General features: G+C 45.1%; 1 protein-coding gene across 1 annotated transcript in view; it reads right to left on the bottom strand.

Moving 5' to 3' along the window:
* PLXNA4 (plexin A4) overlaps positions 1–24,043 on the bottom strand; it is a 488,098-nt gene that overhangs the window by 430,371 nt on the left and 33,684 nt on the right. Inside the window, exon 3 of the mRNA XM_069860812.1 lies at positions 5,663–5,845. Within this exon, the coding sequence (XP_069716913.1) occupies positions 5,663–5,845 (183 nt within the window). The remainder of the gene's footprint in view (positions 1–5,662; positions 5,846–24,043) is intronic.

The raw sequence follows: 24,043 nt of genomic DNA, 5'->3' as shown, positions 1-24,043 counted from the left end.
GAGGTCTCCCCTCAGCCTCCTCTTCTCCAGGCTAAACAACCCCACCTCTCTCAGCCGTTCCTCATAAGGCCTGTTCTCCAGCCCCTTCACCAGCTTTGTTGCTCTTCTCTGGACTCGCTCCAGAGCCTCAACATCCTTCTTATGGTGAGGGGCCCAGAACTGAACACAGGATTCGAGCAGCGGTCTCACCAGTGCCGAGTACAGAGGGAGGATAACCTCCCTGGACCTCCTGGTCTCACCGTGTCTGATCCAAGCCAAGATGCCATTGGCCTTCTTGGCCACCTGGGCCACTGCTGGCTCATGGTCAGTCGCTGTCAACCAACACCCCCAGGTCCCTCTCCTCCAGGCAGCTTTCCAGCCAGACTTCTCCTAGTCTGTAGCACTGCACAGGGTTGTTGTGCCCCAAGTGCAGGACCCGGCATTTGGCCTTGTTAAACCTTATGGCACTTGAACACAATCCAGCTTTGTGGAAGGAACAGACATTTCCAGTCCCACCAGGATTCAGCTGCTCTGTCTTGCTAAACCAGATGAGCCCTGCTCTGGGAAAGGATCTTGCCCCATACATGAGAGGGCAATGACTGCAGCAAGAGGATCCAACACAGCAACGATGACACATCCTCAGGGTTAGGCATCCTGCTTACTGAAGTAGTTCTGACAATGCTGTAGACCAAGTTGCACCTTCTCCAAGCTGATTCCTTCACTGGATGCCAGTGGTTCCTACTCCCTTTTATGAAAGGTGGGTTATAAACAGCGTGGCAGCATCCAGCCTGGACACCTATCAACCAGCTAACAGGACAAGGTAACCACAGCTACGTGGCCACAAACCAGCAGGAGCTCTGACTGGCATGTTCTTTCCAACGCAATTATCTATCTGAGGAAGCCAGCCTTCTACAAGGCAGCTGTGAGCTGGGCCAAAATGAAAACTGCAAATCCAAGCTCTCAGATCTAAAAACCTCCCAATGTTTTTTTGTCTCTGGATCCAAATAGAGTCAAGTCTTGAGTGTTCAAGTTAATCCAGAAGGCGGTTCATGAAACTGGCCGATACTGAGAATTTTCTACTAAATAGAGCGGATACCTGATGGGAAGCGTTGGCCAGATTTCACAGCTGTCTGATCTGAACTAAAACCTTCACCCCAAATGGCAGCCCAAATCTAAAAAGCCCTTCAAAGACCTCAAACTGATACGGTTTTACAAAAAAATTAAATACAGGCCACAGAGAGAATGAATTGGGTTTTAAGCCAAATTTTCTTTCTCTGCAAGGAATTTAGCAGAGAAAAGGCTTTGAGGGAAATATTTTGATGAAATAAAAAAAAAACCCTATTTCTTGTGGGAAAGTTTCAAATAAATGCAAATTGCTACTACTCCATTTTCAAATAAACATTTCAAAATGGACAAAAAGCTTTGTTTCATGCAGTTCCTAGGGCTGTTCCCAGGCTGACATTTGTAAACTCAAATCGCCCTTTACACCCGCATCTACACACAGAATAATTGCAGGTAAGTTGTATTTATTTGACTGGAAGCTATCTGCACAAAAGCAATGACCCATAAATTAAATGCCTAGGGAAGGAATACAAGGAATACTGAATACTGCTACGCTTCCTTACTGATGACAGGTATTAGTGGCACATAATTTGGCCAGACACACTGGAAAAAAGATTCAAAACAAGCATACAAAACCGTGCAAAACATCTCCATGGGTACATCTCTAGCTTTCTCCTGCTACTGGAGTAAAGAGCTAAGCGTGTAATGAAAGATTGTGCAAAGGAAATATAAGCTGGTAGATTCTGGCACCTGGCTGTTTTACAGCACAGTGGTTCGTAGGAAGCACATACTCAGAATTAACTCCAGTTCCCAATGGTTGGCTGTGCTGCTGCGTGCAGAGAGACAAAACAGACATTCATTAAACTCAAGTGATGCTCTTGTGTCTCCTGAAAAACAAAAAAAAAATCACTACAAATTCACAGAGGGGCCGATTGACTTTTAGCCACAGGTTTTGTTCGAAGCGCTTCCCATCAAACACAAGATCTCCCTCTGCCCATGAAGCCCACCAGGCACCCTGGAGAACACTAAAGCTGTGGCAATTCTTACTAGCATGGTACGGAAACACAGGGAACACCATGGGCCAGCCAGCACAGGAGGTAATTACAGATACTGGGACCTGATCAAAGCACTGCAAGATGAAATATTTCTCAATAAAAAGCACCACAGGATCTTTTAAGCCCACAAGTGGTCAGGAGCTGTTTTTCCACCCCATCTGTTGTGTCTAGTTTAGCTGTTTGATACGATCACAAACGTCACAACTTTCAGTGCTCCAACCCTTCTTTGACCAAGTAAAATACTTCCTACCTTTTGCAGGAGGAAAAATAAGGTATGTAGGCACATCAGAAGTTTCTGGTAGTGCAAAGAACTAAACGAAGCTACCTCCCAACTCACTTATCCCTGGGCCACCCCTCCCCATTCCCAAGATGCCACCAGCCCCACTCAGGCCTTTAATCCAAGGGTGCTGGTTTCTCTACATGAAATATGGACAAAGGAATTTTTTTTCTTTTCCATAGCTCTGCATTTTTATCCTATTTATAACTTCATTCTGCAGGGCCAGACTGCGCTGTGGACGAGCCAGGAGAATTGGAGGGTATATTTCTACAGCACATTATGCAGTGCCTTCCTGTTGGTCTGCACATGTAGCTCTGTGAATGAGCGAGGGTTGCAAAATGTATTTTGCCTGTGGCAGTGAAATAGCTGGGGCTAACCTTGTCATTCTGTTTCACTCACTTTTTTCCTACCCTATCTCTATCTTGTTTTTCCCTTTTCTTTCGCTCTTTGTTGTCTTGGTTACATGGGCAGATTCCTGATATGCTGCTAGTTTTCATTTTAATGATACGTTCCTCTAAAGCACAATATTTTACTTCAGTTGTGTGTGCCACTGGATAAATTCCTTTGACATATGTGACATTTGTATATCAGCTAACAGATATTGCTTTATGACTGTGGGTATTTTGCAGAGTATTCATGGATTGCGTGCATCAAAATCTGATATACAGTCTGCCACTTTCAAATAAAAATACACACACGCAGAAAAAGAATGAAACTGGGGGAAAAATAGGGAAAGTTTCTCCAAAACCAGTAGGTTCTGCTATCTTGAAGATAATCTCATAACTCCTCTCTTCATCCTATCCAAACTACTTCACTGTAGATTGACTGAGTAGCAGCATTGCACCAGGAGAAACAGCAGCACAGGCCACGCATGGTAAGACCCAGCAAGCAGAAAAAAAAGGCAGCTCCTGGGCTTTGACCATTAGTAAATTGAGCTTCATCTAATCCTGCAAAGTTTATTCCAGTTCACCCACAGGCATTGTTTTATAAACATAAATCCAGCTTCATGCTAACATAATAGATTATGCTGGAGTTGCAATATGAATGCTTCCTATTCAAAAGTACCTGATTGGTGAGCCAGGATGGAAAACAAAGTTTCAAAAGACCCGTGAAGTCTTGATGGGGGCCAAAGAGCGTTAAGCAAAAATCTTGAGTGCTAAACTGGCACAAGAACAGAAAACAGACCAGTGTCCTCAGCAAATATACCCCCAGCAGTCCTGGAGGAGGTCAACGTACGGAGAACAGTCAGTGATTGCAAAAGTCATGAAATATGGATCTGAACCTGCAGGAGCTGAAGGTTTCCAAGAGCCTGGATCAACAGGTCCAAAACAACCACACACGTGCAGAAGCCCTGTTTTGCTTTGCTTTCAGCCCTTCTAGTGAAGACTTACTCAGCCAAGGAAGATCTCACCTGAGACTCCAGCTCTGCCCTGATAAACAGGACCAAAGCACCAACAACTATCACAGGCAGAATATTCAGCACAGGAATAAATTGTAGCTTTCTCCAATTACATCAGCCAGTTCAGCTCCCCTCTTCTCATTCTTTACCCTATAAGGCTGTCCCTGCTCTCTACCACGCTCTGAAAAGCACTAAAAGCTTTCTCACTCCTACTTTCTCATATTAAAAGGAATCAGATCTTGGATTCTACAATGTGACCTGCAAAGGCAAAGACAGAGCTGTGTCTGAGTTTGGTTCAACTGAAGCCAAAAGTAAAAAAACAAAAGCTTGTGAGTGCAGGGAAGCAGCAGTTATTTTTCACTGTTCAGATCTTTTGGAGAGTTACTGATCTCTGCTACCCTACTCCCCACCACCACCCCCAGAGACTGATTGGAGAACTAAACGGTTTATTATGATATCACAGATGACAGGGAAGCAAAAGCTAATTAGTCAGGGGAGAAGATTATTTTTATTACAACTGTTTGAAAAAACAGTTTGGCTCCTTTGCCACATGCCTAAATAGACTTAAAAAAAAAAAAGAAAGAAAGAAAAAGAAAATTCTCTTTTCAAAAGCATCAGCAGCCTCTCCTTTGTTCAACAAAGCCAGAGACATTTGCCAGTAGGCAGGATCCTGTTCCCTTTGCAGACCTCCCTCAGCACAGAGGCAATGCCATCTGAATTTACAATCCTGATTTTCTATTTAAGAGAAGAAATATGTAGAACAACAAAACCAGAGACTTCATAGCATATTTAAGACCATCCATGAACAAATTACTCCCTTCCTTTCCCCTCTCTGCTCTGTCCATCCTACACACGCATAATAGGTCACTTTTCCATAGCATCTTCCTTTCCCGAATCTGGAAGTTTTTATTTGCACAAGGAATTCTAAGAGGAATCAGCACCCAACCCTTAAGTCTCTGCCCAACCTCCTTTCCCAGCTTCTCACCCAGCTCCATTATTGCAACAAAGACACAACCTCCACTCACACATAATATTTTGCAACACCTCTGGGCTTAACATTCAGGCAAGTATCACCAGACTGGCACTTAAGAGTTGAAATAGAGGCAGTGTCCAACATTAGCATGAGAAGGTCACTTCCAATAACTCTTGAGAAAACCACAGGTTGATGATTCTCAGCTTCTACCTCTCAAGTTTCTCTACTGTTGCCTTACAAGGCAAACTACAGAGCTACAGCCATACAACAGACATATTTTTTAGTGAGAATGCACAATGAAGAACATAAATAAACTCTTAATTGTATTTGGGTTTATGTGGCATCAACCACAAACATAATGCTCATTATCATTCAAGACAGAGCTTTCTTTTGATGAAATCTCTCTTCTTTCAGTACAAGCACCCAGCCTGACCTAAACAGAGCAACTGCTAATCCCATGCTGGGCTTGTGGTGAAATCACAGCCCGGTCACATTGCTCTGAAGAAAGACTTCCAGAGCATTAAACCTTTTTCTTAACAGATTTCAGCCATGGTCATGTTTTTTTTTTACCCAGCACGTACAGATACCCTGTGATCAACTACTTGGAGGCAGCCTGAACATAAATATATTCTATTGGATGTAAATTGCATCAACTCTGTATGTGACTGTGTCCACATTTCGACTTCAGAAATGTTCATGTGTTGATGAACAACAATTTGGAAGAAGGTTTTTATCCTTTTTCACATCAGCTCTATACCTCAAGGGTGAAAACAATTTTTTTCCAGCCAAAATAATATTTGCTATCCTCAAAACAGGTGATGCACCTTAGGATAAGGACTACACTCAAGCTCAATGAAACACTGCAAATCTCCATAAGAACACAAAACACTGAGTTAGAAGACCACATTAGGTCTTACCTTCTTGAGCTTCCCAGTCTTGGTGCCCACAAAAGCCAGGGAGTGATTCTTGTAGACGTAGGCAATCACAGATGTCATTCTATCTCCATCCTCAGTGAAAATGGGAAGTCCTCGCACCATAGATGATACTCCCAAGGGGGCATTCATATCCAGGCCACAGAAATTGTCATCAATTGTTAACAGCTATAAACAAAAAGAAAGAGAGTGTGAAAAAAATGAAGGCATCGATTGTTTAGCCATTTGGAAAGTATTCATCCCAAGCTGGGACACCAGTGCATAATACGTCTGTAATTTATGCAGGCTGACATATCAATGGAAAAATACATAGGCGGAAAAAAAATGTCCAAAGTTGTGTGATGAGTTACAGACAGAAGGAGAACTGGAAACTTGCTTCTCTTGAATGACAGCCCAGCAGGATATATTACGTTAAGCCCTTTTCCTACTGCTTTACCAGTAAGTTTTACCAGTCAAGACCTAGCAATCAAAGAGAAAGTCTGCTATAAATGCTTTCAATTTATCTAGATCTGTCAAAAAAGAGAGAGAGAAAGAAAACGCGAGAGAGAGAAAGAAAACGCGAGAGAGAGAAAGAAAACGCGAGAGAGAGAAAGAAAACGCGAGAGAGAGAAAGAAAACGCGAGAGAGAGAAAGAAAACGCGAGAGAGAGAAAGAAAACGCGAGAGAGAGAAAGAAAACGTGAGAGAAAGTGAAAGAAAAAGCGAGAGAGAGAGAAAAAAGGAGAGAGAGAGAGAAAAAAGGAGAGAGAGAGAGAAAAAAGGAGAGAGAGAGAGAAAAAAGGAGAGAGAGAGAAAAAAGGAGAGAGAGAGAGAAAAAAGGAGAGAGAGAGAGAAAAAAGGAGAGAGAGGGAGGAAGAGAGAGAGGGAGGAAGAGAGAGAGGGAGGAAGAGAGAGAGGGAGGAAGAGAGAGAGGGAGGAAGAGAGAAAATAGAAAGAAATAGAAAGAGAGAAAAAAGAAAAAAGAAAGAAAAAAGAAAGAAAAAAGAAAGAAAAAAGAAAGAAAAAAGAAAGAAAAAAGAAAGAAAAAAGAAAGAAAAAAGAAAGAAAGAAAAAAACTATGCACATCATTCTTATGGGATCAAGAACAAGCTTGTCTCAAACAACAGAAAATTACATCAACAAGCAGTGAAAGGAGAGCAATCAAGCAGAGGGGGTGCAGTCCAAGGCAGTCTCCGTGGTGTAGCACAGCCTTCCACACATTCCCCTCCCTGCAGAACAGCCAAACCCAACTAGTCCAGCTGAAGCACTCGGGGATCAGAAAGGATCCGTGATGCAGGACCTTGAATCTGAGGAAGGAGCTGCTTGCACTGTTTAGTGGGGAGATACAAGGTACTTCTTTTTGCTCCCCAGGCAGCTCTAAGTCTGCAGGGCTGTAAGGATATAGCACTGAGCCCTTTGTAACACACTCAATCAACAGCCAGGATACATTTGCTAGAGTATGTGATTGCTGTAGATGTGTATCAGAGCTCACATAGCCAGAGTGAGCTCTCATCTCCCTACAAAACCCTGAGAGGATATAGACTCCGAGATCCCAGAATCAAGCACAATGACCTGTGGCTGATCTGCAGTACATCGCTCAACCTGTTGAAAGTTAATTAATCCAATTGCCACAGGTTAGTTCCTCCCCCATCAGACCATATCCAGCTTCAGCTGAACTCAGACCTACACTAAATGGAACTGAAATGATGGGATTTCCCCCTACAGACACAAACCTAAATTTAAGCCCATTTATTTAATCTCATTTCCCTGACATTATTTACAGAAGAACTCAGCCTTATAAGAAGGGCTTATAAGAAAGGTGAAGACAGACTTTTTAGTAGGGTCTGTTGTGACAGGGCTAGAGGTAATGGTATTAAACTAAAAGTGGGTATATTCAGACCACATACAAGGAAGAAATTGGTTTTATACTGTGGATGGTAAAACAAAAGAACAGGTTTCCCAAGTGGTTGTAGGTGCCCCATCCCTGGAAACATTCAGTGTGAGATGGGATAAGACTCCAAGCAACCTGATTGAGTTGAAAATGTCCCTGCTCAGCTGCAGGGGAGTTGGATTAGATGATTTTTAAGGGTCCCTTCCAATCCAAACTACTACATGATTCTGCGATGCAAGCACCAGGGCAAGGCTGAAGAGTGAAATTAGCACTTTCTCTTTCGTGACACAATTCAGATGAGCTATAGGACCATTGTAGCATACCCAGTCTCCAAGACACCCATGTTAGTGTGTGATAAGGCCATGGTATTCACTCATATGCTCTTGCACAGGTGCAGAAGAAGCAATCATAGAATTGTGGTTTTCAATGTGGACAACCATGCCCCGAGAACAGGAGCAAGGCCAGCAAGGCACACACCACATGAAAAACATTTTCCTTTAATACGTTTGGGTTATTTCCTCTGAGGATCGTCTGCGAAAAAAAAATACCAGCAAGTGAAACCCTACAAATAAACATCACCCAGCTTCTGTGCAGCTGTGGCTCTGAGCTGCACACGCGCCTTTGTAAAGACAGAAATACAGTCATCTTCTTCAGCAAAGAGAAACACATAAGGAAGTTTGGATTTATGATGAAAGGGTCAGGAGTTGCAAGCACAGGTTTATTTTCAATTCCAGACACTCTTAGCAGCAATATAAAGTAGCCACGTTAAACTCTCTGGAGCTTCTCTGCTTGGCAATTTCACGTTAACAACTTTCCAGAATGAAAGTGGAGGTGAGGACATGAATTTACTCTCTTGCAACACTGCTGCCACACCAGCTGGGATATCAGGGAGGGGCAAAGAGAAGATCTAAAGATGTAGAAACAGGAGCAGCAATTCTCGCATCCTAAGCAGTTAAAATCTAACTCAGAAATTCACAGCACAGTCTATAAGTAACTCAGAAGGGAAGGGAGACCTTTGTGGTCAAGATGTTGGACTGGAATCAATCAGTTCATCATCCCACACCAGATTCCCACCTGTAAAAGAGGGAATATTACTCACCAAACCTCTACCCCAGGGAAGCTGCTAAACACAGGTTTATAAGGTGCTTTACATATCCAAAATATCTTCATGTGAGAATGATTGGCAGCTCCCAGGGCATAAATGCCCTCCTGAGTCCCACCAGCTGCCTCTCCATCTTGGGTTGACGTGCAGACCAAAGCCAGCTGGTGAGAGGCTGCAGTCTGCTTCTGCTGCTACTCCCTGCATCAGCAACCAGAGGGTTCATCTGAAGCCGTGACACCGTGGCCAAGAGTTACATTCGGTAGTGAAATAGGAAGGATGTGCAAAGAATGGGCCTGATTTACAGGACGTTTCTGGCAGGCACCTGCCTTCTCCAGCATTAAGCCTATCAAATAAATAATTAACACATCCAAGCCCTCCTGGAGAACATGCTTTTACAAAGCTAATGCTGGCTCAGTCCTCTGGGGATTCGCTGAGCCCCCCAGAACCCCCAAACTCAGCAGAAGGGTTAGAACCCTTGTTATAACACCTCCTTCCCCATCCTCATCTGGTTCTCCAGCAGAAGCGAGCACTTTAGCACAGTGTGAAGGGCTGAAGCACCAGATATTAGGAGATTTGTGTAAACAGTGTTCATAATAAAATGCTACTTTCCCTTAAACATCTGCTTTAGCAATTTGCCTCTAACACAGACCCTGATAATCAAATACAGCCTAATCCATATTTTGGGAAAAGCTTTGATAAGGATTAGCCATCTCCTGTTCCTCCTTGCTTTCACTCCAGCAAAATCTTCCTCCCCAATCAAAGCACCGGGGCCTTTTTCCAGATATCTCAGCAGGCTCCAAAGCAATTCCGCAGACTCACTGGGGATAAAGGCTGTCCCAACGGCCAAGTCTCGCCTTTGATTTACAGCTAATACCTAACAGCCCTGTCTTCATGTGGTGGCAGGTACTTGGCTTCTCACTCGTGTTATCTCAGGCTTGGCTGTGCCAGACGATGGAGGGGATGCATACATTACAGCTGGCTGGGTTGCCAGCAGGGCCAGGGAACCAACAGCAGTAAGAAATCAACAGTAATATGCGTTCAAGTCTTTGCAAGGAGATATTCAAGGTCTTCTCCATCACCTGACTGCAAGATCTTCTTTCTTTCTTTACAGCAAGGACTGAGTGAGGGTGAACATGTATCCTACTTAGCAAGTAATTTAAAATCTAGAGAGAAGGAAGCACTAGGATAATCTGTCACCATGAACTTTGCAGTACCTGAAGAGACACAAGCTAGGAAATTTAGGGTCTAGATCACCTTGTAAAGGGGAGAACCATAAATCACCACCCAGCAGAGCTGCAAATGATGGGAACCATCTCCTTGTAAACAAGTCTTTAAACTCCAGCAGCAGCAGTGTGATACCAAACATTTGTTTTTCTCCTATTTGCCTATGCAGGCTCTCTTAGAATCATGAAGTAGTTTGGGTTGGAAGGGACTTAAAGATCATCCCGTTCCAACTCCCTGCCATGGGCAGGGACATTCTACTAGATCAGGCTGCCCAAGGCCCCATCCAACCTGGTCTTAAACACCTTCAGGGATGGGGAAGCCACAGCTTCCCTAGGAAACCTGTGCCAGTACCTCACCGCTCTCATGGTGAAGAAATCCTTCCTTAAGTCTAGCCTAAATCTGCCCCTCTCCAGTTTATACATGTTCCCCCTGGTCCTATCACTATAAGCCTTTGTAAACAGTCCCTCCCCAGCTTTCTTGTAGCCCCTTTCAGGTACTGGAAGGTTGCTGTAAGTTCTGCTTCTCTTCTCCAGGCTGAACAAGCCCAACTCTCTCAGCCTGTCCTCATATGGGAGGAGCTCCAGCCCTCTGATCATCTTTGCAGCCTTCCTCTGGACCCATTCCAACAGCTCCATATCCTTCTTATGTTGAGGATTCCAGAACTGGACACAACACTCCAGATGAGGTCTCACAAGAGAGGAATAGTCAGAATCACCTCCCTCAACCTGCTGGCAACGCTTCTTTTGATGCAGCTCTTGATGGTATCAGCATGGTCTTCCCTGCTTTGTGAACTTCTGATTAGATTTTTTTTTTTTACTATTCCTGGCATTAGTACCTTGCCTTCCTTCAGCCAGATTGTCTCAGCCACTGACTTCTTGCAGTATCTCTGCTTCTGGCCATACTGCCTCCAAATCTCTCTTCTGACTTTTATGAGACCTGTGGACTTCAGCTCATCTGACCTTCTCCCCACCATCTATGATGTGAACTTCAGCAGAATCACCACATTTCAATCCACTGGCAGTGCTAGCTATGAGGTCCTAGTCCAGGATGGAGACAGCCCCTCTGAATCACAGAGTCATTTTGTTGGAAAAGATACATTGAGATAATTGAGTCCAGCCATAACTTTCATGACTTTCACCTCATGCCACATCATTCACATAACTTGATGCCAGTAACTGTCTTCCACATCACATGCATTCCTGACAGTGGGTCAGGAAAAGGCTGCAGGACTGCCCAGAGAGCATCAATGGCTCTAGACCTTTGTCATCTGCAATTCAAAGCCACGGGGAAATTTTGTGGACAAAAAGATGGGAACCCTGGGCCACTGACCAAAGATAGCATAGATCACCAGCCAACCCTTTAGCAGTTAGCCTGCAGTCTAATGACATACAAAAATATCCAGTGCCATTTCCCCAGGGTGCTCTGTGATATAATGGAAGCTGGATAAAGAGCCAGTATTTGGAAATACATTATAATTGCACGCTGCTTTTCACTTGTGCAACCACAATGGTTACCATGCAATTACATGTCACCATATACAAATGACAGTGCAGTTACAGTAACTTTACCAATTACAGGGAAATTGCACCCACTATGCTAAGAGGGTTTCATTCAAACATAATTCAGGAATGCATGAACGGGGGGAAATTTACTCAAATTGACTAGAACTGGTACAGACGTTTGGTTTTTAGGTATGTAGTTTAAGCATCAGTTCAAGGACTGGTGTCAAGTTTCCAGAGGGCTGAAGAATCTTAATGTAGTACAGACTCTCTTATGCCTGCATTTATGTTCCTGCTACACTGTGAGTGTAAGGCTTCCAAACAGTCTATACCATGTACCTCCACATCATAAAATTTGCAATTTCCTGAAGAAGAGGAGGCCTTTCTTACAGAGACCAACAGGTTTCTTTAGTCTTCAGGCTTTTTGCTTAGCAGAGCTGGTAAATTATTAATAAGAAGCAATTGTTGCCATAAATTTAACATCCTCTAAGTCCTAACTTTCCGAGCGATTATTGTGCTGAGAGATGTGTACAAAGCACATCAATTAGTGAAGCCCTAAAAATATTCTAAATCTCAATATTTAAGCAGTATTGTCAGTAAGTTTGCTTTTCTTATTTCCTACTGCAGACCCTGTGGGCGCAGACCACAGCTTTCAGAGTCTGGTGACTCTGTCATACCCACAAGCCTAGTGAGCAGTCACTGCAAATGCCTTTCAGCCCGTTGCTTGTTCTCAAACTCTTGCTCCCACTTTCGCTATGAGTGTTGCTTTATTACTGTCATGGGAGTGGTCAGCAGCAGCATTTCTGCTCTGGAAGCAGCACAGAGAAACAGCTCATACCCCCATGAAGGAAAGTCCAAGACTGACTATGCAGAGAAGCACATCACAGAGAGCAAGTGTATAATACCATCCTCAGCAAAAGAACGTAGTTCCTTCTGTGTCACTTGCATAGAAGACACTCCTACTGTGAAGACATTCCTACAAGTGAAGATGCAACTAAATATCTAGCCTGAAAGAATGAATTTATTTAACTGGCAGATAATGTACTGATACCTTCTCACCGTACCCCTCAGCTCCCATGCCAACTTCAGCTTCAAGCGTTTGCCAGGAATAATAGTCACACAATGTCAAGGTAAACAAGTGCAGAACAGACTCAGATATCTGGGAATAATTTTCAGTGGGATATTTACACCCTCTGATTTGGATATTGTAACTTAAGTGATATTTTGAGTACCTTGGTTAGACTCCAAGGGTCTAATATAGACAGAAAAGGATGACAGCAACTCTAGCAGCAATGCAGAGTGTCAGATCATGATAGCAAAAACACTCTTATTTATGGATGTATTCACATCCTGCATCCCAAACATCACCGTTGTGTCAGCCAAACCTTCCTTTGGCATAAGTCATTTCCACCTCCTCAAAAAAATCATGATGTTTCGATTCCAAATCTCTGCATTAGCTAACCAAACCATGCAAGCTGTGGTGAAAATCAGATCCCTGATGTGTGTGGTCACCGAGGTTCATCCCCTCACAACTGGCAGGTGTATGTGCAATCAAGAAGGATGGATGGGACTTGAAGAGCAACGAGTGTGAGTGTAAAAGGAAGCAGAGTTCTTCTACAGTCCAATAAACTTCCCTCTGCTGGCTCAGAGGATGGAGGATCATATGAATGAGGCACTGAAGGATAAACAGAGCAATATGATCTCCATGGCTCTCAGCTTGATGTTTTCCATGAGCTTTAAAAATTCACTTAAAATTTTTCACACATGCACCCCCCCAAAAAGAGATTATTGCATGTGGAGGCTCTGCCTTTGAAACTGCCATCATCTGTGAGGTAAATCAACATTTAGGGATTTTTCAGAAGTGAAATATTGATCAAATAAGCTGCTAGAGCTCTTCTGTAAGAACATATTCCAGCAGCAAAGCTGTGTTATGCACCTGAAACAGAGCAGCACTGACTTCCTCTGGTGCTGCTGTAGATGACATGGGTTGTAAGAATCCCACAGAGAGAAAACCTTGGGTGATAAGGGTTTTCTGTGTATGCAGATTGACACCTTTGAGAGAGGGAGAAGTGCTCACCAGCTGCTGCGTTTTATCCTAAAGAACGTTGCATTTCCATGATCAGCCAAAGGTTGTCTATATAATGAATTCCTCTAAGACGTCAACTGGTGAAAGAGGAGTAAGAAGAGAATGGATCTCTGTCCTCTGGCAGCTGTGCCCCATAATCCTGAGCATCCTTGCCATAACATGGGTGTCTCTCAGATGCGTCCATCCCATAGACATTCCTTTCCCCAAATTACGAAGTCTCACATCCATCTTCACCAGACAGACACAACAGCCACACTAGAGGGCCCTTCTAGTATCTCCACAACAATAAGACTTCTGTTTGCTGGAGCCAATGTTGAAGGGTGTAGCAGTCTTCTCTTGCTGACCCGTCCTCCCTCTCACAGACAACATGCCTGGCCCATTGTCTCTCAATGATTTCTGGCAGGAGAATGGTTAAACCATCACTTCTGGAGCATTTCTGGCAGCTGCCAGATACCCCTCATTCTCATTCCAGTGACGCACACCAGCACCTTGCCGGCTAGAGTCCAGCTGCCTCCCCTACATCGTCACCACCAGAGATTCTCCACAGAATCACAATTACTATAATTATTATTTTGTTACACAGACAAAATTATCATTTGGGCTGCAAAGTGCCACACGCACCAACAGTGCTATATAAATTAAACAACAACACTGCTTTGCATGCAGGAAACACCTTCACTTGGAGATCCCAGAGCTGCTTAAAAGCATTAATTAAGCCTCACCACAGTCCTGCAAAGGTAAGCTAAGTGCTGTAATGAATGACATGTATGTGTGATTGCTCCTCAGCAAAGGGAAATTGAGAGAGCTTGGCTGGGTACAAGACCCCACAGCTTGCTCACCAAATAATGGAGAGTCATGATGAAATCTAGGGCTGCGCATCTCTATCAGGCAGAACAGAGATGTGTCTGGTCCTATCATCTCATGGAAAATGAATAAAAAGAAGCCTGGTTATCGGTTTAAACAATGAACTAAAGCACTCAAGCTCTGAAAAGAAAAATCTACCACTTGCTGCCTCTATCTGTGCAAATCTTGGTACCTGAGGAATTCAGAACACTTGTGTCAGGCCAGTACAAATTCACTCAAGCCATTAAGCTCAAACTCCTGCTGCATCTCAAAGTGGGACTGTGCAAGTGGAAGGCTGCAGTCGGCCCTCAGAAGCAGGGATACCATTGCAATTACAGCCCCGTGTTTCGTGGCGCAGGATCCCCACCAATAGCCCCAACTCATTTATAAGTGCTGGGTCATTCCCTCATTAGAAAGAATACGTTTCTATTATTCCCTCCTGCACACTCCCTCACTCAGCCTCTCCCATTCTCTCTCTGTGTCTAAATACGCGCCGGGCTAATATCACTTGTTTACAGAATAAATCAGCTGAACAAATCCTATTATATTTTGGAACACTGACAATGACAGGGTAATGACATTGAAACGGAAAATACTATGTTTCTCCTACTGATCTAATGTCACCCACATGCTCTATCAGCTATGCCGGTTCCAATACTGCACAGAGGAAACAGAGGTGTCTCTCTTTCTGCAATGCTACCATGTAGTTGCTTGCATATCTGTTTGTCTTGCCTTTCCTGCTTTTCAAGAACTGCTTTAAACACTATTAGACTCTGCACCATATGGCAGAAAACAGTGGGGCTGCAATGTTTCATAGCTCTTAAATTTAAGCGACTGGGTGCTGGTGGCACAGGGAGGATGTTAAGTCCTGTGTATTGTGAAGCTTTCTGCCAGAGAAAGATGCTACAAAGTTCTGCATTTCAGCAAGCCACGTTCATCCACTTACTGACATTTATCTGTGTAACAAAGCAGAGCAAGAGAAGGGCAGTTCAGAGGTAGATGTGCAGGACACTCAAGTACCCAGCTCATCCTGAACTTGGATAAATCTACCCAGCCAGGTCCACGTTGGCTCTGCAAACACTACATTTTGTCCCAAAGCTGTTGTCACACCAGAGACTGAGCACTACTAATAAACTGCCTCTCATGCAAACTTACAGAAAAAATATATCCCACGCTAACACAGCCATGCAGGTGCCAGGCTGGGGGTGTCTGGGGCATAAATATGGTCAGATGAAACTTGGACATCTCTCTGTATGGACAATTGCCTTTCCCACAGAATCACAGAATCATTAAGGCTGGAAAAGACCTTTAAGCTCATCCAGTCCAACCATAAGCTCACCACCACCGTGTCTAATAAACAATGTCCCACAGTGCCACATGTTTTTCTAAACACCCCCAGGAATGGTGACTCAACTACTTCCCTGGGCAGCCTCTTCCAGTACTTCACCACTCTTTCAATAAAGAATTTTTTCTTAATATCCAGTCTAAACATCCCCTGGTACAACTTGGAGCAGTTTCCTCTCATCCTATCACTTGTTTCTTGGGAGAAGAGACCAACATCCACCTCACTACAAACTCCTTTCAGATAGGTTGTAGAAGACGATGAATCACAGGATCACAGAATCATTAGGTTGGAAAAGAACCCCAGGATCATTGAGTCCAAACATTCTCATCAACCATTAAACCATGCCTCTCAGCAGCTCACCCACCCATCTTTTAAATACCTCCAGGGATGGTGATTCAACCACCTCCCTGAGTGAGGGAGGTTGCTGAATTCTCCCCTCAGCCTCCACTTCTTCAGAATAAACAACCCCAGTTCCTACAGATGCTTGATTGTCCACATCTTCACACCAGCCAGTCGTCAGTGTAGATGTTTCCAACATCTATTAATCCTGCCTAATATAATGGAGATCCATATATCCATGCAGTTTGGATAAACAGAAAAACAGACTTATTTTGGGGAGTAGGGGAAGGAAGGCTTGTGTTATCTATGTGCTGGAATATAGAATAAATAGACACGTGCATCAGATTGTTCCCAGAGGCTAAACATCTTAGGTGACTCTCTGAGTATTAAGACAGACCCTGCACTGTTTTTCACCCTGACAGCTACACTTGCATCAGGCAACTGAGAAAGGGTCTGTGCAGGATTTAGCTCAGAAAGCAATGCTGAATCCAGCATACCCTCGACCCCCTCCTCAACAGAATGGTTATTGTACAAACTCACACGCTCAGCTGCCCCAAGTCTGGAGGTACTTTAAATAGCATCAGGCTCAGTCAGGGAGATGGAGTCACTTTGCTTCTGGTTCATCCAGGATGGTTGGGGTTTGCTTGCTTCTTTTTATAAAAAAGAAAAAAAAGCTGTTGCACAAGCATTCCCCTTGGACCACACAGCAAAACCTCCCGGAGAGGCAACACGAGGTCAAGTTTGTAAAGTAGCTGAGCTGCCAGCGTGGAAGAGAATGTGAGGAGATCACATGGAGCCCTCCAAAAATGCAAGGCTGAGCCACGGGCAGCCACAAGGCTCAACCACAGAAGAAAAAACAGCCTGGGATACTGGCAGAGGAGGCAGAGAAGATCAGTTCCCAGAAGCAAATCTAATTGTCCATGTGGCAAGAAATGCAGGCAAGTATCATGCACAGTGGTGGAGAAGCTGGTACCTTGATCACCTGCAGAAGCAGCCACCACCAGGACATTAGACTGATGCTGAAAGATGCTGAGCTGCTCAGAAACAGCCAGCGTGGTCCAGAGATGGGACTGACAGTGGGGGAGGGAACAACACTTGAAATATCTCAGACACAACAGCAACTCAGCAGCTTTGGTCTCTTCTCTGTCCTCAATGAACATTTTGTGTGAGTGGGGTCAACCAGATGCGAGGAGCCTGGAAAGAACTGCACTGTGCACACAGGTTTGGCACCCAGCCACTTAAAGGCGTAGGATTTCCTCTTGCTTTATGCTTGGAAAGTAAATAAATGATTTTGAGAAGGAGACTGTTTCCAAAGCATGCCTTTTGTTTGTTTGTTTGTTTTGCCTCCGGGACAAAATGAGGATTTTGGAAGGAGAGGCTACGGGGCAGGGGTGTAATAAGAATGCAACTAATTACCACCAGCATTATTTCTGCATGCACACTGATCTGAAAGTATCCTTTCAAGGGCAGGTGTTTAATACTGAGGAACATACTTAATACCTCAACTGCAATCATCCTCTCTGTGCGATTAGGCCCTGGTTTATAGCCTTTAAGTGCACGCTTCAGTTGATGTACGTGCTTAAGATTTTTTTCTTTTCTCTTCCCCAGGGCCTCCAAAGCCACTTTTCTCACCTGGAGTACAGAGCACTTTACAGAGGCAGGGAAGTGTCCTTATCCCTGCTGGCTCAAAGCAGAGATCTGGCATGCAGGAAGAAAGACCATCACAGAGAAAAAAGTGAAGATAAGCACACATGGTGCCTCAGAAGCCCCTGCAAGTGAGCTCTCACCAGAGTATCATATGGATGCACATCTGAATTAGCCATGGACTTCTGGGGATGTCCAGATGACTGGGATGTTGCCAGCAGCTATAAACAGGCTGAACTGATTGCTCACGCAGATGCTGGAGAAGACCTATAGTGCTCATCCAGCACTGCTCAGCCATAGGCACATTGATGGAAAATCCAAGAGAGTCTTGTTCCTGCAACTCCATTAGATACCAACCGTTGTTTCCCTGGCATGAACATGGGGGACGTTAATCAATGAATTAGTGCTAATTAGTTAATGAGGCTGCCTGGTCACATCACAGCAGAAGAGGTGGGGAGACTTTCCTAATTCCAGTTACAGAGGGGCCAAGACCTTGCTCAGAGCAGTGGAGGTTTGAACTTAGCTGCTTTCCATTAGCCTGAGGAGCATGGCCTCAGACATCTCTGGTCACTTCCAGTGCTGACAATAATCAGCCACATGGCTGGAGAGAGCTCCCTGCTCCACTTTCATCTGAGCTTCCTCATGTAGCGAGGTAACATGACATTTCTCTCCAATTAAGTGTCTTTCACACCAAAGCAAAACCAGCTTTGCAGAGGAGATGATGGTCAGGCCTGCTGGAGACAGAGAAATGAGGAATGGGAAGGTGCATGTGGGAAGATTTTTCAAATTGCAGAGCTTAGTTGCAGAGATTTCTAAGCCAGCACCCTACCCCTTGCCTGTGTCGCCTCCCCAGTAAAGCCCTCCACCCACTCCAGCTCCCAGCATCAGCAAGAGGACGCTTGTCGCCTCTTATCAAAGTTGCTGGGATCAGCGAGTCCCTCTGACAACACGCTCCGCACATATGCACACACGCTCCCATCCAACACAAACTGATGTGACCAATTATACAAACACAGATCTGGCAGTAATAAGCCTGTTTGCTCCGTCTTCGAGTCTCCAGTGAGCATTCCCCAAGAGGCATTACCGTATTTCTGAGGCTGCTGCCTTTGCACAGCCTGCACTGTGTCTTTTTTGTCGTTGTTGTTCCTGCTCTTGTTAGTATCTTCAGAGCAAGAAGAGGAAAACACTATTAAAAGCTGACCAAGAACTGACCTCAACTGCCCATGAGCAGTCTGTATAATTTAGAGTAATGACACGTCCGCAAAACTCTCGTGCATGCTCTACCGAGTAGAGATGAACAAAAAGACCTATTGTGCAAACACGAGTGGCATTGACTCCCACAGAGATTTACTTAGGATGGCCCGACTGGCAAGCAGTGACACTACGAGGTCTAATGAAACCGATAGCTCGTTCCTGTGACTGTGAGTCATTCCCCTGGGAAAGCAGCAGGCTCATGTCCCAGCCATCCCAGCCAGGAGAAACGGGCAGGGGCTGGGTGTGCAAAATGTCAAAGCAGCAGCACCACACAGACCTCCTTCCAGGTATTCCTCTTCCCAGGGGCTAAGAGAAAGTTAACCCTCCTTTTCATCCCAACCTTTCCCTTTTAAGGGAAAACAATGAGAGAAATGGCAGATAGAGATGACAATTCCCGATTTTTAATTAAGTTATTTTCTTCCCTCAAAATGTCTCTTCTTTCCAGCAACTCCAGCCTGTTTCCTTCTTTCTAACTGAATCTGTTTTGCTGTCCTCCATGCTAGAGAGCAACACAATAGCATGGGAGATATTCCTTTTTCCTACAACAGTTGGGAATGTTGAGCACAGCAATGAGGTACAGGAGTCCCTGAGCTGCAACTGCGCTGCAAGTTGTGTTTTACTGTGCCTTAGCCAACCCTTCTGTAAAAAAGGGGTAATGTCTCTCCTCACCTTGGTGTCTGTCAGACCTGTGTGTTGTTAACACCAGTGATGACAAACACAGCCCCTGGGATTAAAAGCAAAATCATGAAATAGGCTGTTTGTAGGAAAATCATGGCCACTCCGTCACCGACAGTGGCCTTGCCCAGAGTCACAATGACTGTCCTATACAATATAAAAAGCTTTTCTGCCACCTGAGCTAGAAATGGCCCTTCCAAACCTGATGCCATGGAGCAGAAGAGAGGCCATGCACCCAACCCATGGGCCAAGCAGCATTCATCCTGAGGGAAGGTGTTCATGCAGCCAAAGCAAAATGCTTATGCATCCAAGCATGCAAGGATCTGAACAGGCTGGACCGCTGGGCTGAGACCAACGGCATGAGGCAACGGCCAAATGTCGGGGCACAACAACCCTGGGCAGCTACAGACTAGGAGAAGTCTGTCTAGAAAGCTGCCTGGAGGAGAGGGACCTGGGGGTGTTGGTTGACAGTGACTGAACATGAGCCAGCAGTGGCCCAGGTGGCCAAGAAGGCCAGTGGCATCTTGGCTTGTATCAGAAATGGTGAGACCAGCAGGTCCAGGGAGGTTATCCTCCCTCTGGACTCGGCACTGGTGAAACCTCTCCTCGAATCCTGTGTTCAGTTCTGGGCCCCTCCCCACAAGAAGGATGTTGAGGCTCTGGAGTGAGTCCAGAGAAGAGCAACGAAGATGGTGAAGGGACTGGAGAACAGGCCCTATGAGGAACGGCTGAGAGAGCTGGGGTTGTTTAGCCTGGAGAAGAGGAGGCTGAGGGGAGACCTCATTGCTCTCTACAAGTACCTGAAAGGAGGTTGTGGAGAGGAGGGAGCTGGGCTCTTCTCCCAAGTGACAGGGGACAGGATGAGAGGGAATGGCCTCAAGCTCTGCCAGGGGAGCTTCAAGCTGGACATTAGGAAAACATTTTTCATGGAAAGGGTCATTGGTCCCTGGCAGAGGCTGCCCAGGGAGGTGGTTGAGTCACCTTCCCTGGAGGTGTTTAAGGCACAGGTGGACGAGGTGCTGAGGGGCATGGTTTAGTATTTGATAGGAATGCTTGGACTTGATGATCCGATTGGTCTTTTCCAACCTGGTGATTCTATGATTCTATGTCTAATCAGCAACATGCCCTCCACAATCTACTCCTGCAGTCAGCTAAATCACTAAAGTGCAATAGTGCTTAGTTGGTGGGCACCAAGCGTATAGCATGGTTAGGGGGGATTCAGGGAAAGCAGAAAGAGGAACAACTTGAGGAATAGATGTATGGAGGAGATGTAGGACCCTTGGGGATCTAGGCACCGACAACTGCAAGGATGTTTTTGGGAGCTGCTGACTTAGGTGTGCCTTGAAGCATCAGAAGCGCAGGAAGACCTTATAGCCATGCCAATTGTCAGACGATGAGTCAGGTCCCAGACACCTACCTCGCCTGCTCTCTCTTAGGAAAGTGTTGGGAAAATATTGCCCAGCTCTTTACACATGGCCTTTTGTTGGCTGTTCAGCTTTGAAAACATTTCTTTTCTCCCCCAAGTGGCAGCGCTGCCATGAAAAACAGGAAGAGATTGAATACAGTAATTTAAACAGTCAAACTCCATTTCCTGCCAAAAGGAAAAGAAAATACCAGCAAAAGGCAGAAGCCAAGCAATAGTTAGGGACAGACACGTTGATTATCTTGGACAGATATTTGTGCTGTGTATCCGGTAAAAGCTACAGCAAAGGAGGTGACACCTTTTGATTTCAGGGACTGGAGTCTGTTAGGCTGCAGAGCAGCAGGTGATGTTGCGAGGCAGAACAGGCTGATGAGGAGACCAGGGTCTACCAGAACAGCAGCCTTGGGTTGCAACCAGCTCCTAAACTGACAGCCGGGATCATGTGCCAACAATTCATTGTGGTTGGGATTGCAGCTCAAGTCTCCAGCAAGGATTCCCCATTCCTTTTATATCCCCCTGGCCCCGGCACCCTGATGATGCTCTGAGCTTGGTCTCCAACACCCTTCTCTTCTTCACCCATGTTTGCATGTCCCACAGAGTGGTCCACCTGCCTGCTACCCAAGGCAGATGGGAAGGCTCCTCTGCCTCTACTACTGAGCATCCTGGCAGTGAAATTATCACTGGGCTTCAAAATGCACTTATTGTTAAACCTATTCCATGTTACTGAAAATCAACAAAACCCGCAATGACCAAGTCCTATATCTACATCTCCATCCTTCTCCAAAACTGCCTTAAAGAAAATGAATCTAGATATTCCCCAGCGGTTAATACAGTTAATTACAAAGTTTGCAAAGCATATTTAACCCACAGACTTCTTTATCCAACATGAAGCACCCTGCATGTCCATACAGGCTCGCTCTCGCTGCTCCATACATTGATGCTCCACATTGTACCGCCGATGTGGTCACATTTGGTGACCCACAATGCCAGACAGGCAAAGGGGATGAAGTTGCTCTCTGTGGCTATATAAGTAGGAATGGCTTCAGTATCAGGAAAGGAGATTAATATCAGACATGAGGGAAAGCTCCCTAGCAGCAAGGATGGATCACATAGGGAGAGAGAAGAATCTCTGTTGCCAGAGGTTAAGAACAGGTGAGACAAACATCTGTCAGAGATGTTATAAGGAGGGCAGAAGGGCAAATCAGATGACCTCATAAGACTCTTTCTTTCCTCAGTCTCATTTTTCTCTGATTATATGAATTTCTAAGCATTTGGGGTCAACTGTACTGTTCAAATATTAGCTATTATCCTGTATTTGCAGAGAGGAACACCGGAGAGGTATTATCTGGGACTGTTCATGACCTGTGTGAACATCGCCAATATGCAAATCAACTGCCCAGACATAAAAATCCATCATTTTTTCCTGATTTATGCAGAAGATTAATAGGACGCTAGCTATAACACAGGGAAAGAGGAAGAGTGAACATTGAGGACTCTCTATTAGTCCTGGGCTTCTATATTTCCCATTCTGGAAATTCTTCTATCACGCTGCTAACATCTGCAACATGAACACATGGCTGGCACCAGAGAACACCAGGACAGGCTCATTCCACAGTTGTCTTTCCACACTTTGCCTTCACATTGGGTTTGCAAACCAGACGAGCGAAAGTCTCAAGAACATCCAACTCTGCAGGACATCTGGAAACCCAATGCCTCCTGCCTCATGTTGACCATGAGACTCAGTGCTTCTAGCCCAGCTTGCTGCCAGGTCCTATCTATCTTAAATCCAGCTTTCACACCTTCAGCCCCACCACCAAAGCTGCCTGATAGGAGAAGCTGGAGACTTTGCACTGCACTACTCCAGCCAAGAGCACCATTCCCCTACATCCCTGTAACCACTTGTGTGTATTGCAGGTTAGGAGAGCTGTGCTGGGACTGGTCCCCTAGGAACCTCTCTTGCCCTGCAGAAGCCTTGAGCAAGCATTACACCAGGGCAGGAGAAGAAGCATCATAACATGTGGATCCCCTCTGAGTCAATTATTTCCCTATGAGAAAAAATAGTTACCAAGAGCCAGACTTGACCACACACCAAGATGTGAGGACAATGCAGTGAGCCCAGCTCCATAATCCATGGTCCTACAGTTAAGACCACAAAGAAGGGCTGGAATATGTCTTCTAACAGTGTTTCTCTGCAATGCTCAGCGAAAGCCTCCCACAGCTCATCTCTACCCATCTGCTCAATGCCAGGCACATCAGCTGTATCTGTTCACATGCAGGATTTTGTCTGCTGAAGGCAGAGCAGCAGAGCTGAAGTTCAGGTCCAGCATTTATCACAGGCAGGTTAAGCCTCTATTTGCACCAGCAGAGAAATATTTGACATCCACACAAAACCAGGGTAAGTCTCACTGATGGCTTTGTAATTGGTTTTAAAGCTGCTTCAAATACTTGTGCTAAGAGGCAGAGCACAGTGCTGGAGGATGGCTGGCAAGCAGGACATCAGCAAAGGAGACGAGGCCCTCACAGATGTATATCCAGGCTCCAAAATACTTCACCAACCATCAAATACTTTCCAAGCTTAGCAGCTGGACTCTGCAATCCTTATAGCAGCCAAGTCACTAATACCTCTTCCCTCGGGCAGCACAGCTGATCTCAGGCAGGGCTTGCCAGCAGCTCTAAGTACACTCATTTAAGGAGAGGGCAGCCCACTTAGTTACACTTTTCAGAGTCCTGTTTTTAGTTCAAGGTTCTCCAGGCTTTTTATCCAGCTGGGAAGTGTTAGCAACTCTGATTCACAGTGAAGAAATGAATCACAAATATACTTTAACAGTTTTTCCCACTGTGTTACTCAGTCCCTGACTCCTTGTCCTCTCCCCGACTCTGCAGTCCTGTCCCTCCAAATTCAGTTTTATTGGTCCAGGACTTATCCCAAGAGACACAAGAAAGCTGATGGCAGTTTTGCTCCTGTCTAAAGCCACAGAAGCCAGGTGACTGAGAGGTTTCAAACCTCCTGATTTGAGAGCTCCAGTATTGCAAATGTTAGTATGGAGGACAAGCAGAGCAGAT

This window comes from Phaenicophaeus curvirostris, chromosome 1 (assembly GCF_032191515.1).
Source record: "Phaenicophaeus curvirostris isolate KB17595 chromosome 1, BPBGC_Pcur_1.0, whole genome shotgun sequence".
Taxonomy (NCBI): domain Eukaryota; kingdom Metazoa; phylum Chordata; class Aves; order Cuculiformes; family Cuculidae; genus Phaenicophaeus; species Phaenicophaeus curvirostris.
This window is presented reverse-complemented; position numbering and strand designations above follow the sequence as displayed.